At 42.4% G+C, this 14,538-nt stretch overlaps 1 protein-coding gene across 6 annotated transcripts in view; it reads left to right on the top strand.

Moving 5' to 3' along the window:
- Nucleotides 1-14,538, top strand: part of LOC117420465 (protein NDRG3-like) — a 37,495-nt gene that overhangs the window by 16,291 nt on the left and 6,666 nt on the right. For 4 of the 6 annotated variants that reach the window (XM_034033941.3, XM_034033919.3, XM_034033923.3 and 1 more), the window contains exons 4-15: nucleotides 9,594-9,699; nucleotides 10,392-10,512; nucleotides 10,673-10,735; nucleotides 11,046-11,106; nucleotides 11,353-11,439; nucleotides 11,639-11,695; nucleotides 12,174-12,277; nucleotides 12,679-12,744; nucleotides 12,914-12,965; nucleotides 13,333-13,380; nucleotides 13,951-13,986; nucleotides 14,465-14,516. In XM_034033941.3, coding sequence (XP_033889832.1) covers nucleotides 9,594-9,699; nucleotides 10,392-10,512; nucleotides 10,673-10,735; nucleotides 11,046-11,106; nucleotides 11,353-11,439; nucleotides 11,639-11,695; nucleotides 12,174-12,277; nucleotides 12,679-12,744; nucleotides 12,914-12,965; nucleotides 13,333-13,380; nucleotides 13,951-13,986; nucleotides 14,465-14,516 — 853 coding nt within the window. Of the gene's footprint in view, nucleotides 1-5,718; nucleotides 5,921-9,593; nucleotides 9,700-10,391; nucleotides 10,513-10,672; nucleotides 10,736-11,045; nucleotides 11,107-11,352; nucleotides 11,440-11,638; nucleotides 11,696-12,173; nucleotides 12,278-12,678; nucleotides 12,745-12,913; nucleotides 12,966-13,332; nucleotides 13,381-13,950; nucleotides 13,987-14,464; nucleotides 14,517-14,538 lie in introns of those variants that run through there. The other 2 variants (XM_034033943.3, XM_034033933.3) reach the window with 1 other exon arrangement.

Genomic DNA, 14,538 nt, shown 5'->3' with positions numbered 1-14,538 from the left:
CAGTCTCACGTTGGGAGAGACGGCCACAATTATTGGAGCAACGTGTGCGAAACAGAACGACATTGTTAATATGCTATATTTTATTTATTAGAAGGAAATTTGAACATGCTATAGTAAAATTGTATGTTATTAAGTCTATTGAAACAGAAAACTGTAGGAAGCCTATGTGTTCTATTTTACAATAGCCCACAAGAAAACAATCCGTACCAGAAAGTTCAGTTAGCAAGCCGCTCGTCACAGGAATCGATAACCGATCATTTCCTGTTGACCTATGCAAGGATGTATCAAGCCTGTCGTAAACCATTTTGACTAACAGTGACTCAGTTCAAGCATTTGTAAGCAGACCTATTTAGTTTGTAAATGCCATTACCCAAATAAGAATAAATGTTTGATCACAAACTGCATTCTCCTCCTGGGTTCGAGAATCCAGTAGGATATCTGCTGTAGTGTCCGTGTAACGAGACCACCGCCCTGTATCGTGGGCTGCTTCGGTAGATTTACTGTTAGGTCACAAAGGGGTCTAAGCTAAGCCGCTCATTTCACAGGAGAGTATAAAAAAAAAAATAACAGCTTTACTGTCCTACCCCTCCTGGTGTTAGCTGATGTGACGGCGACCTCTAAGTTGCAATGACAGATCAATGTTATATCATCCACTTCTCCCATCTCAGATTATGATCGGTACGTACTGCATTTTCTGATTGCACTAACATTTGAACAGCATTCTGCATATCCATAAATTCAAACACGGCTTTAGTGGGTTTGAATCTTTTGCTACTTGCTTCACATCGGTTAGCAGTTGAATCCATTCCTGGCTTTACTATGATGTGATTAATTCCACACACCTGAGTGGAGGAGCTCTGCTGTCTGCTTGCCTGGTTTAGCTCAGCCATGATGAAGGAATCACCAGATCCACAGTTTCAGGCTAAGGCAGCATGAGGTGTCATGTGGATTTCTCTCCGGGAAAGCATTAGAACAGGTGCAGACTACAATGGAAGAGGGAGCGCCTCTAAATATTAGGGGAGGGTTAAAAATGTCACTGCAGACAATGTAAAGATACGTCTGCAATACTGTTCTGTGTGGAAACTCGAGGTTTCCATGGGAGCTGTCCGAAGAGCTGAAACAAGAAAACGAAAGAGGAAAACTGCTGTTCATGGCAAGCAATACATCAAAGACTCAAGAGACTGGGAGAAGTCAGCAGATTAGATGAAAGAAGTGCTCAGCCAGATGATACCAGATCCTACTAACACAAAGCTGCAGAAATACTCTGGTATAATATTGAGAGCATGAAAGCTCTGCTATGCCTGCCAGTCTGAGGTTTGAGAGCGTCGGTAATGATGCCCTCGCAGTAATTGCTTGGGTTGCAAACGCAATCATTTTAAGTGAAGTGTATCAATGCATCAGTTGCTCCTGTAACATCCAAGGAGAAAGCATAATTGCAGGGGTTGCCTGTCTGTGTTCTGTGTTCGGAATACTGCTGGGATGCAACGCTATGATTTGAAAGAGGAGCCTATTTACACCACCTAAATAATGCAGCATCATCACATTTCTGAAAACAGCGAATAAAACAAATTGCAGTCCAGTGGTTTCAAAGCGAGTGGACCGCTCTAATTTATGTAGTGTGGAGAGGGTGCAAGACTCCCATTCTGTAGCAGCTTGAGACTTAATGAGACACATGTGGCCTTGTCGCCTCTGCAGCACAAGGTTTACTGTTGTAATTAAGTCAGTAAAACCTGGAGCTGCTCTCACTGCTGCGGAGTGGAAGTGTTTAATGCATGCACCCAGGTCCCTGAGTAATGGGGGCTGTGTCTGGAGCAGTCGCAGTGCTGCAGGATCTCTGTGGGTGAATCAGTTCATCAGAGACAACCACGGTCTGCATGTCATTGTCTTTGCACAGATGAATAAAGAGCGGCTGTGGGGTAATGGTTGGGATTGTGTTAGAAGGACGAGCTCACTAGCTTGTTTTTACAAGGTTTAGTGTTCCATATGTGGATTACAAATATATATATATTGATGACACTGTCATCTTATGAGCCTAAATGCTACTAGTATAACAGGGTCATTTCAAGCACGTAGAGTGTAAAGGAGTAGCTTTCATACAGTGTCCTTGGACTGATGGATCAATGAATCAGCAATAGATAATCCGATTAACAGTGGAATTCTAAATGAGCTAAATGTGTTCTAGAAAAGACTGTAGTGTATCCTTTGCGTTGGCAGTTACCTGAGGGGCCCACAATTGCTGAAAGATGTTGCAGGTGATAGAAAAGGAAGCATGCCCTTTTATATATTCTGTGCATGTAAGACAACGGCTGCAGTCACCCAGCTGGTGGTATAATGCGCTGTGACAGGCTGCTATCAGGGTTGGCAGCTACGGCATTGTTCCCCGATGCCCTCTTTGTGTTTGAGATTTTGAAAGCTCGCTTTGTCAGATGTGTTTCTAATAAAGCGTCTTCTCTGCGAGACCTGCAGTGTGCATGCACTGATAAAAGCGTGAATGGAGTACTGTGGCTCCTGGACATGTAACTGCACACAGTTCTGATGGACCCCTGGCACACTCTGCATCTTCTCAGAAATGCAGTGTTTTGGGAGGGGTTAATGTTTAGCAGTGTTGTGCCAGTAGGGGGCCTCGTGCACATGTTTAATGTACAGTACAGCATCCATCACTTGTCTCAATCTCACTGTATGAAGTGTTGTGCGTTTTGGTTAACGATTAGTAGAATTCTGCAAGTTAAAAAAAAAAATAATAAATTGTGCTCAGATTCTGTTAAAAAAAAACAAAAAAAAAAAACAGATCTTAAATAATTCTGCAGGATAACATCTTAACCTCCCAAAATGTTTTGTTACCTTTGGTTACCAAACACACACTTTTTTGTTGAACCATTTAAGGACCAAAAACAAGAATAATAATAAAAATAATCTTTCAGGTTGGATGTCCTAAAGCTAATTGTTGAACCCCACCCATCCCAAAACGAACATTGATCTGACATTAACTCAAACCTGAATGGTTTCTTTCCCTTGACACCGCTGCAGTGGATGGTATATTTGCATTGTGGTTTTATTAGTTGCCCCAGCACACTGGTCCTGCCCTTTGTCTGTGGTACACAGCGATTGTCCCAGATAAACAGTTGGAGGAGGGGAATCCTGTCGACCCAGATGTTTGCTGACTTGCGAGAGATGGATTGATTTAATCTGCTGTAGTAATTGTAGGCTTGCGGGAGAACAGAGTCATCACACTGCCAGGGCTATTTTTAAATTCAGTCATTGAGCAGGGCTGGGCAGTGCACAAGAGAGCGAGTGTGGGGAGGTGGGGAGTCTGGCATCACTGCAAAGCTATCGACTCATTGGAGAATCGGCACTAGATTTCATATGCATTGCAGTGAGACCTACTGTATGTACATTCATTTAGTAGGCTTTGACTGCTTCTGGAACCTACAGGACAAACTATATAGGTCCAACGAGACACCAGCATATTTCAAATAAAATATATGTACGTTATCCCTCCCAATTAAAGAAAACAAGACTATGGAATCGGAGATGAACCCATAACTAAGTTGTCTTGTTTTTGAATGATGTTTTAGTGCCCTCTAGGGGTTTTTTTGTGTCAACTGCATTTTGCTCCTGAATGTCAATTGTTAAGTGCATGATAAATTTAGCTTTGCCATATATATATTTTCCATTTGCTTATATGCAGTTACCAAGAGGGCAGAAATTATAGCTGCACACTAAGGGGTAATTATTTCTTTAAAAAAACAAAACACATATAGTCCTGGTAAATACTGATGGCTGTAGTGCATGGACTTGTGCTTCTCTAGTCTATATCTCTTAGCCAGTAGCTACAGTAGCAGATATCATGTTTTCTATTTTTATCATCGTGGCAGACTCTGGGTATGATAATATCTGGAAAAAAAAAACAAGCAGGTGCATCCTCCAACCATTGTAGACTCATAGGAAATGTATTTAGAAAGGAACGAACGCAACCTTTGTAGGTGAAATGTCAGCATCTGTGCTGAGGTTTGGAGCACAGGCACACACAGCTGGCTGGCATACTCTTGAGTCTGAGGACTGGAACAGTACGTTTGGCCACAGAGCAGAGCTTCCCTTGCTGTCTTGAGAAATGTTGCGGTTGCAGTTTGACCTAGTTGGCTGCAGTTTTTGGTAGTAGGCACGCTGTCCCGTTTTTTTAAGGTTTTCTGTTTTGTGGGTGGCCTGTCGTTGGTGCTCGTTTTATAGAAATGTTTAGTCGTTGATTAGTCGTTTTTCTGTGGTACAGAGTTATGGGGTGTTATCTGTTTGTGTTTTTAATTGTGCTGTTTTCCTGCAATTACTATTTAAACAGCCAGAATGATTTGTATCATCATATTTATATGATCCCGTTCATGCATGTAATATTTAAAAAAAAAATGTAGTTTTGGGAACATAATACATATATTTAATTGAACATTGCTTTAAATGGCAATAAAAATCAAATCCTCATATGAGGCCTTCATGCATTTGCGTTTTCCATAAGTCCCCATCTAAAGACGAGAAGAGTTTTCATTTGTGTCCGTTCCCTTTATTATTATTATTATTATTATTATTATTATTATTTATTTCTTAGCAGACACCCTTATCCAGGGCGACTTACAATTGTTACAAGATATCACATTATACAGATATCACATTATTTTTACATACAATTAACCATTTATACAGCTGGGTTTTTACTGGAGCAATCTAGGTAAAGTACCTTGCTCAAGGGTACAACAGCAGTGTCCCCCACTGGGGATTGAACCCACAACCCTCCGGTCAAGAGTCCAGAGCCCGAGGGTTATCTATCTGAGCTGTGTTGTTGGTCACTGACAGGAGAAGCCTTGTTTTGATGTTTCTGTCACAGTTGGGCAGCACAGCTCTGAATAAGACTCCTGTTTGGATTATTAATACAGGGCCCTTTGTGAATCAAGGTTCTGATGATCAGACTGTGGCATCACCGAGAGTAGCCTCAGAGACCAGGCCATTACCATTCCAGTAAGTGGCAATTAAAAGATGCAGGAACTGATGTCGGTTAAAAGTGCCGTGATTATCCACAGTTGTGTCCACTGCGTATTTAGATTTTATTGAGGTAAACTAAACCAGTGATTGAAGACCATTATGAGTAAGCATGCAGTGCAATTCTTTAGCCTGCTCCTGCTGTAGACTCACAGTGACCAGTAGTGGAGACTGTGTTACTCAGGAGATCTGATCTGGGTTGGCTGCTCCTTTATCTTAGCAGTAGGCAGACTGACCAAAGTGAAAATAAATTCCATTGGGGCCTCCAGTTAGAGTTGTAGCAGCTGAGCAGGTGTTTGTGCTCCTCTGGGAGCCTAGCCAATGCAGTGATGCAGCATCCCTGCTTAGAATTGTATCCTCAACATCGAGGCGCTGGTTTGAGTCAGGCTGCGGAATCAAGTGAACAGAACTCTTGTCAGACTGTTCCTTAGATATATTTATTCTGCTGTGTGTGTATATATAATATATATATAAAATTACCACTGAAAATAAAAATGGTTAACAGACTATAAAGCCCTGGCTATAAAAACAGGGAGGCTTATTGATCTTGTTTTTAATTGACATGTGAAACACATCCTTCTTAAAAGCCAGCCTGCTCAGTGACCGGTGCCTAGCTCTGCGTTTCAATGGCCAGCCAGCCCACCTGACAGTCTTAAATCCAATTAGGACGGCACACATCCCAGACAGCTCTCTCTGCAGTGTGCTTACCCAGCGGGAGCGGCAGCACTCAACACAGACTCTCCTTTAATCCTCCCTTCTGCTGGAGGAAAATACAGCTGCTGCTGCCTCACCACACAGGATCTTTCTTTCAGGGTGGCCAAGTGCTTTTTACTGGCCTGTTTGCACAATGGTACCTGTCCTGGATTTAGACGAGATTTCTTGCACTGTTGTTGCAGTGGTAAGTTCCCGAGTAAGGGTTAAAGAAATTTAAAAACTGCAGTCTGTTGTGTCATTGTTAGCGTTTTGTAATTCTAATCGTTATCGGCTGACTGACCGACTGACTGACTGAGTGTGTGGTGGTGCTTTCTGCAGTGTGTGGTTTTGTTTGTAGTGATTTTAATATGTGTGGAGTTGTCTAGCTTTTATCTTTCTGGGGCTGTATGTGTTAGGAGGGGTGGGGATAGTAGAGGAGACTTGGGTCAGGAATTGAATGAAAGGTTCATTGAATGAAACCTGGATTTGTTATCCTTAGGCCTGAAGCCATGTTGCAGTAAATATGCTAAATGCTGTCTTCTCTGCTGTCATTCATTCCCAGGCCTGGAGGGAAAGGTTGGGCTCATTTAGATGAACCGCCTTGTATGTCACAGTAATTCCAGTGATGGTCTCAATTAAATCAAGGGTACCTTTACCCCATGAACCATTAAGAACCACCCCTCTCTAGTGTTTTACTACTGTAGCTCCTGCAAGGAATTTTGATTGAAAGGAAATGCAGTAGCGTAAACCTAGGAAGAACCCTGGCCGAATAGTAATGTATTATTGATGGTGCTGTACAGAATCTTTCTTGAGCTCAAACATTGTTATTACCAGTAGTTACTGTTACACTGAGCTAACTTATTAATATAGATCTAGCATCTCTAGTGCAATTTGAACAAAAAACGGTATCTGCATTTAAATTCAAGTATTCTATAAGCATAAGCAAATGGTCTTTGTGCATTATTCATTTTATACAGTATTTTATTTATTGATATATTTATTGTGTAGCACTGCCGGCCCATTTGAAGAACTTAATCATTTAAAATGAGTGAAACATGTAGAAAATAGTTGTTTTTTTAAGACTTTGAAATGGGAAATGTTTTCTCTATTGGTGAATGTGGTTTCTCCGATTTTAATGTGTAAAACCTTTTTAAAAAAAAACCCAGACAACAGAGAGACCAGTTTTCAAAATGTAAACAACTGAGTCACTGTACAGAGCTGGGTATGTTCCTGTGTTTTTAAAGTGAGAATGGTAGATTGGTTTAGAGTTAGTCAAGCTATTCCAGGTTCATATTTCAGTTTCGATCTCTTTCTGTACTGCAGCATGCTGACGAGAGAGGGTGTGCCCGATTGGGCGCTACAACGAATGTGGGGGCAAGTGCAAGCCCTATTGGAAGGCTATGCGCCTTCTGTACTGCAATGTAAAATGGTTCTTCTGAGTGCATGTGGCAGCTTGTGCATTGTACTGCACGGCACGTGTGATATTTCTGGTTTTAAGATACAAAAGCATAACTCGGGCTCATTACAAGACCACAGTACACATTCTTTTTTTTGTTTTCAGTTGATTCAGTGTGCTGATTTCCTGGTTTGCACACAAAATAAAAACAGGATATTGAATCCATCTTCGTTGGTGAAAACGACGCACTTCTTTTCCATTACACCAAATAAAAGTCCTGGGTTATGACGCAGACTGTCCTTCCCTTCATCTAAGTGTGCTCCGGCATTTCAAAACCTTGAATTACTGACCAGCTTCACCAAATTCTTAAGGTGCTGTACAGCAGGTCAGAGCCTTGCACTATTCTAAATGGGGGGGGGGGAGGTGTATGTGAATATAAGAAACGCACCAACACAAGGCTGAAAATGAAAGTGTCGTTATTTGCATATTTAAAAGAATATATATCATAAGGGGAAACGCAAGTTTTCAGTGAACTCGCATTGTATGCAGAACATTCATTACAACCGGTAGCGCTCCTAGCGATTTCTATCACAGCGGTATCCTAAAGCAGCAGTCCTTCTGCGTTGCAAACAAACATCAGATTGTTCTTTTATTTGAATTATTCATGCAGTAGTTCTGCCAGCCTTGATTGCAGCAGTACAGGAGCTAGTCAGGGTGCAGGTTGAATTGAGGCTGTGCGCAGTGAAATGGTGTGCAGCGGTACAGGAGCTAGTCAGGGTGCAGGTTGAATTGAGGCTGTGCGCAGTGAAACGGTGTGCAGCGGTACAGGAGCTAGTCAGGGTGCAGGTTGAATTGAAGCTGTGCGCAGTGAAAGGGTGTGCAGCAGTTGCGGTTTTTCGAAAGGGTACTTCCTGAGTCTGGAGGTTTTACGTTCTTGTGTTCGGGGTGTAGTGAAGTTCATCCATTGCCAAAAAAACCCCAGCACAAACCCAGCGGTGAGAAGCAGTGCGAGCTCTCGGGTCTGGCAGGTCTTCCCCTCAGGTGGGGAGTCCCAGGTGCATTCAGTTAGGGGGCTGTGACTGGGCTCCATTTGTTTACTGCACTCTTCTAGATCTGCTCTGCGATTTGCATAGCTTTCCAAATGTTCATCTAACAGATGTCAACCTAGCCGAGCGTGTGGCTGGCTTTTTTTTTGCACAGCGTTTTGAAAGCCTGTTGGGAGGACAGGTGCAATATAAAACTGTCTTCTGGTCACACACAGTGCAAGCCTCAAAGCAAATCTGATGTCTGACAGATCAGTTCTGGTTTTCACTGATCTGAACAGCATGGGTAGCGGATGGAATGGTGGTATTCATTCTCTTTCCCAGTAGTTCTTTCTTTCTATTTGGTTTGTTCAGGTCTAGTCAGTCTATCTAAACAGTGGGATATCTAAGTACCAAGTCATTAATTAAAACAGTTGGCCCCTCCCTGGTGTTTTACATATTGGTGCACAATGATCCGCCACCATTAAACTGGTCTTTTAAATTGCCCATTGATCAGTAGAAAGTCCGGTCCTGAAGGGCCATTCAACACCAGGTTTAATGGTAATTAAGTAATTATCTGCTTTGGAAACCGGATCTTTGGCTCAGTGAAACAGTTAAAAGAAGAGCTTGGTTGAAACAAAGACTTGGTTTGGCAGAGTTTTGAACCAAGTTGAGAATGAGAATTCAGTGCGGATGCACATTAAATACACTATGAGGTAAATAGGAGATTGTGCCAGACCGCTAACCGGTCACAGACATTTTCACAAATGCAGATCGTTTGATTAAACACAGATGTCACAAGGCATTGTCGTGTTCCTGCATTGAGCCAGTACAGCTCATGCACAGCCTCACACAGCACTGATACAGGCAGAGGAAGATAAGGCACATTGATCAGAGACTGTTGGGCAATGTGTGGTGTCAACAGGGGCCTTTGCAAAGGATCATGACCAAGACAGGAAAAGCAAGAGAAATGAGATCATGCTGATACAGTTAACCCTTGCTTTTCTTGATGTTCTCCATTTTAAAATGCCCACTTCGGCAATCAGATTGATGGATTGATTGATTATTTGTTTTATATCTGATGTAATTAGATGGAAACTTCATAGCACTGGCCATTCCCATGTAATTACCAGTAGATACCATTGGTAGCTATCCAGTTATTACCGTCTCATTACTTGATGTGCCCTGTAATCTGGAGTGCTGCCTAATACTGTTACTACTCCTGTTCGAAGAGATCCAGCCAGCCATTGATTGTTTACCATTAACCAGATTTAGCAGACACCAGATCTCTTACACAGCCCTGATCATTCCCAAAGTAGTTATCAAGTGGATTTTGTACTGGCGAGTATAATGTACAAATGGCAAGTGAAATTCATTGCAACTACATTTGTTTTTCGGCATGATGAACTGATAGTTGACATTTTACGACAGCTGGCTGAATTGATCTCATTCACTTCTAGGAACATGACATCGAGACACCCCATGGCGTCCTCCACGTCACCATGAGAGGCACTCCCAAGGGGAACAAACCTGTCATCCTCACCTACCACGACATCGGGCTCAACCGTGAGTACCTGCCAACCACATATTGTTTCTGTCCGCTTGACATACCTTGTGATTCATTAATGAAACCAGCACTACTGCAGACCAAAACCCTAAAGAACCTGCCCACTGGCTAATAATAGATCACTCTGCATAATCATCTATTTTCTTACTTTAAAAAAAAAAAAAAAAAAAGCAGAACATTTTGTGGTGGAACAAAGGTTTAGGGTCTTTCAATCTCAAGACTTCCAGGAATGTCAGGCTAGGGTGAGTCTTTTTTAATGCCTTCGGAAGTCAAGGCTAAAGGTTCTCCCAGCACCTGGGCTGGTTTCCAGGTTGTAGGAAACCAGGGTATTGGGAGTCAGCAATGTTCATTTGTTTATTTAAGGTGCAATCCTTATCTAGTTTTCTGCCAAGTTCAGTGCTGATTTTAATGCTAATTCGCACAGCGCCAGTCATAGATCATGTGATTTTTTTTTTTGTTTTTTTTTTTTTCTGGAACAAGGAATGTAAATACAATGGGCAGGCATTCCACAGTGCTCTGTGAATTTAGCTGAAAGGTTGTCGGAGAAATCTATAAGAAAAAAAAAAATGTCTATATATGCGGAAGGAGCTGAAGTCCGAATGATTAGAAACGTCTGAAGAGGTGTATGCCAGTGCTGCATTAGGAATGCAGAAGCAGGGGTGGTGTTGATTTATTGCAATCTCCTCCACAGATAAGTCCTGCTTCAACACGCTGTTCAACTTTGAGGACATGCAGGAGATCACGCAGCACTTCGCTGTGGTTCACGTGGACTCCCCCGGGCAGCAGGAGGGAGCCCCCCCTTTCCCTGCTGGGTGAGTCCTTACAGGGGCTTTTTAAAGCTTGGTATTAGACATCCATTATAATCCCTTGATTGCGATCCCAACGCTCAAACACAAAATGTGGGACTTCATAACTAATAATACTGTGTGTTAGTGTGCTGTTGTCCAACGCTGTGGTGCTCTTTCTCTGCAGGTACCAATACCCTACTATGGATGAGTTGGCTGAGATGCTGCCTTCAGTCTTAAACCACTTGAAGTAAGTCGATTCGCACGACACACACACGCCTAGAGCCTATGCTTGTGACTTTATTTCGTTGTTTCAATTGCAGCTTTGAGTGACTCGCTCCTGCAGTGACAGCATCAGTATTCATTTCGTTTTTTTCAGTGCTGTCCTGTTTTGAATGCTGCACTGATACAGTTGACTAAACCTCTTTTGCTAGTAAGCACCTACCTGTGTAGTATGTATCTGCACAGCAAGGTTTCAGGGTAAAGGCGGCTCATTAATTTTGTCCAGGGACTTAACTGGAATGAACTTTTTAAAAACTGCTTTCCCTCCTTTCTTTCAGCCTGAGCACTATCCTTGGGATTGGAGTTGGAGCCGGGGCCTATATTTTAAGCAGATTTGCAGTAAGTTCATCAAGGGTTTATTTACGCTGCGCTGCGCATGTTTTTTGTGTTGTCGAGCAGTGACATTAAAACTGGCAGTAAGGTAGTAAAATGGCTTCCTGCGCAGTTGAAAGGTAAGGTATCCAGACCACCTGGAAATAAGAACTATCCTCCACATGAAAAGTATTTCAGTACTGATATAGTAGCATGTTGCCCTGTTATAGTAGACTCCTCTTTCTGAAGCCTCTTGTTTCTAATTGCTTCCAGTTGAACCGGCCTGAGCTGGTGGAGGGGCTGGTGCTGATCAACGTGGACCCCTGCGCAAAGGGCTGGATCGACTGGGCTGCTTCAAAGGTGAGAGTCCAGGCATGGCAAGTGCGTGTTCACAAACCAGGGAAGTGGCAGGAGTGGTGATAGACATTGGGGTTAGAAGAACATTTTAACCAGATGAAACAGCAGGTCTGTCATATATCTGTAAGACGCTAAGCTAGACGCCTACAGTGTTTTTTGTATGAAGTCAGCCCTGTTTTTATTTTCTGTCTTCGTTTTTCAGCTCACAGGCTGGACAAGCACCCTGGTGGACACTGTGATGGCTCATCACTTCAGCAGTGTGAGTATGAGCTGTTTACCTGCAGCAGGGATTACCTCTTCTATGATCCGATTGAGACAGTGCTGATCCCTCCTGACAGAGAACATGTGGCATTGCCAGTGCTTTCTCCCTCCACCCAAACTAAAAGAAGCTCCAGGAGCATTCAACACAAGGCAAGGGCAGGGATCTTCAAAGACCTTCTGCATGTCACTCAAATCTCCTATACGCTTGGAAAACACTTACGTTCTCATCTAGCTCTGTACTATTTCAGGGAGTTTTTTTTCTTTTCAACTGAGTTGAATTTTTGTCTTGCTTTTATTAAGTCATTACCATTTGGAAATGTTGCTATGTCTTGTGGATCTGTACTTCTGGAAAGACTGCTGTACTAACAATACTATGGTGAATGGGTTTAATGGGAATCGGGTCCATTTGTGTTCCTCCGTTGGAGAATGGGCTTCTGTTTCTACTGCTCAGTGCTTCCTCTCTGGTTTTAATACAGGAAGAACTTCAAGACAATCTGGAACTGATCCAGACATATCGGCTTCACATCTCCCAGGACATTAACCAGGACAATCTGTATCTCTTTGTCTCTTCCTACAACAGGTACATACCCTGCACGCTTCACTGAGACACGGTCATAATCATGCATACAATAATATACACTTCCTACAACAGGTACATACCCTGCACGCTTCACTGAGACATGGTCATAGTCATGCATACAACAACAATACGAAGTACAGTTCAGGTGTGACTCAGAAGGGAATGCACCTGCTCTCCTCCAAAGTCCTTCTGGGGAGTCTAGATCTGACCTTTGCATCTTATACTGTAGTTAATGTAATCATTTATTATGGCATAAACATGACATCTGCAGGTAAAACCCTTTGGATGATGGGACACTGTTAGCAATTCTGCACCTGCTGAAGAGGCGGCAGGCGCTTTAGAAATAAAATATCACAGAGCAAACGCTCGTCACCTATTTAATGTTCTTTCTATTGTTTTAGCCGCAGAGATCTCGAGATTGAAAGACCTGTTCCTGGACTCAATGAAGATACAGTGAACACACTCAAGTAAGCATGGGTGGTTTCCAGTTACCATTAATGTGCACACACTCTATATTACAATAATACCAAAGTGAGTCATCCCTGTTCCTGAAATGCAGATACAGCAAGTAGCTCCAAGGTAAGGCACGATGGGGGTTGAGTTCTGTGATAACGCCCTGTTTCTGTGCTGTCCCAGGTGCCCTGCCTTACTGGTAGTTGGAGACACCTCTGCTGCAGTGGAAGCTGTGGTAAGTCAATTTCCTTTCATAGGGAAGTCATTCAAAATTAAACTAGTTAACTTGTCTAACTAGGAGGCTGCCAGTAGAGAAATTAAACAAGTACTACATTCCTACACTTTAGTCCTTTTGTAGTTTTCAAACAGTCGTCCAGTACATAACTCTGTAAATGTTGATATTGTTCAGAAAGAGAGATCACATGGCACTGGATGCTTCCTGTAGAATGTTTATTAAACTGTAAGTGGAGGAGATGAAGAGCCACAGGACCGGACTGAACAGCCAAGGAGGAGTACTCCCCTGGTGCAGGCTGGGTAATGTTGCTTCGTTTTTTTTTCACTGTACTAGGATGTTAAGGTATTTTGTTCTTCTTTTCTTGTAGGTGGAGTGCAATTCCAGACTAAACCCAACAAAGACAACTCTATTGAAGGTAAGATCTTCTATATTAATGCAGTAGTAGCACAACCTTTTTCTAAAGTGAAGTCCTGCAAGCACAGGTGTTTCTTTTCGCAACTGTAAACACCTGCTTAGCCTAAGGACTGCCCATGTATGGAAAAGTTCCTCATCTTAACAATGATTAGTACCTTGCAATTGCTGATTTGCACAGTTTGACATGTGGCAGAGGGATGGGAATAGGACTCCTATTGCATAACAGTTTCTTCCATTCCAGATTTTACTAGGAGCTTGATCAGCCTCAGTTTACAGGTAACAAGCTCAGGCGTGTCTTATTAAACTCATAGTAAAACCAGGAATGGATCAAACTGCTATGTAATGGGGGTCTTACTTCCATACCTGAGAATGCCTGTGTGGTACATTACATTAATGAATGACTGGTCTGTTATGAACCAGGATGCTCCCTCCCTGTATGGTTTTCTGATACTTGCTTTAACTACAGTATATTGCATAGGATCACACGGTAGTTTAATCAAGTTCTGTTGGTTAATTCCCTTTGTATTCCTGATAAAAATGTTCCTGTGTTGATGATGTTGTTGCTTTACAGATGGCAGACTGTGGTGGGTTACCTCAGGTTGTCCAGGTCAGTACTATTATAAAACTAAAGCGATGTATCATGAGTACTCCTGTATGATGTTTATCTAGCTAAGAGAGCTGATGGAGCAGAAGTGTGAAGAGGGATTTGTAGATGGGTGCTCTTTGAATACAGGTCATGTAAAGAAGTGCTCTTTCTAGACAGCTCCCATTTAAATACATGTGGAAACATGAGATGGACCTGTGTTGAACCTATCTTGCCATGTTCTGTGGCTTATGTGCCTTGTTTTGGGACTTTGATTTTTAAAGCGTTTAGCTTGCGCCTTCATTACCATGTAATTACACTGATAAAGGTATTGGCAGAAACAGACAGAGATGAGGTTGCTTTCTATTTTATTGGGCAGTCTAAAGCAATGGTCTTATGCAGTTGACAGCTACATAATGACGTCGTATATTACCATCCTTGTAACGAGTTTTAATTTTAGAAAAAAAAAGGGGGTTTAATAAAACATGTATTTTCATTACAGCCCGGAAAGCTGGCAGAAGCCTTCAAGTACTTTGTGCAGGGAATGGGCTACAGTAAGTTTTCACCTTGATTTGA

The sequence above is a fragment of the Acipenser ruthenus genome, chromosome 18, assembly GCF_902713425.1.
Source record: "Acipenser ruthenus chromosome 18, fAciRut3.2 maternal haplotype, whole genome shotgun sequence".
In the NCBI taxonomy this organism is placed as follows: Eukaryota; Metazoa; Chordata; class Actinopteri; order Acipenseriformes; family Acipenseridae; genus Acipenser; species Acipenser ruthenus.
The sequence above is the reverse complement of the archived record's forward strand: the minus strand, read 5'-3'. Positions and strand labels throughout refer to the sequence as shown.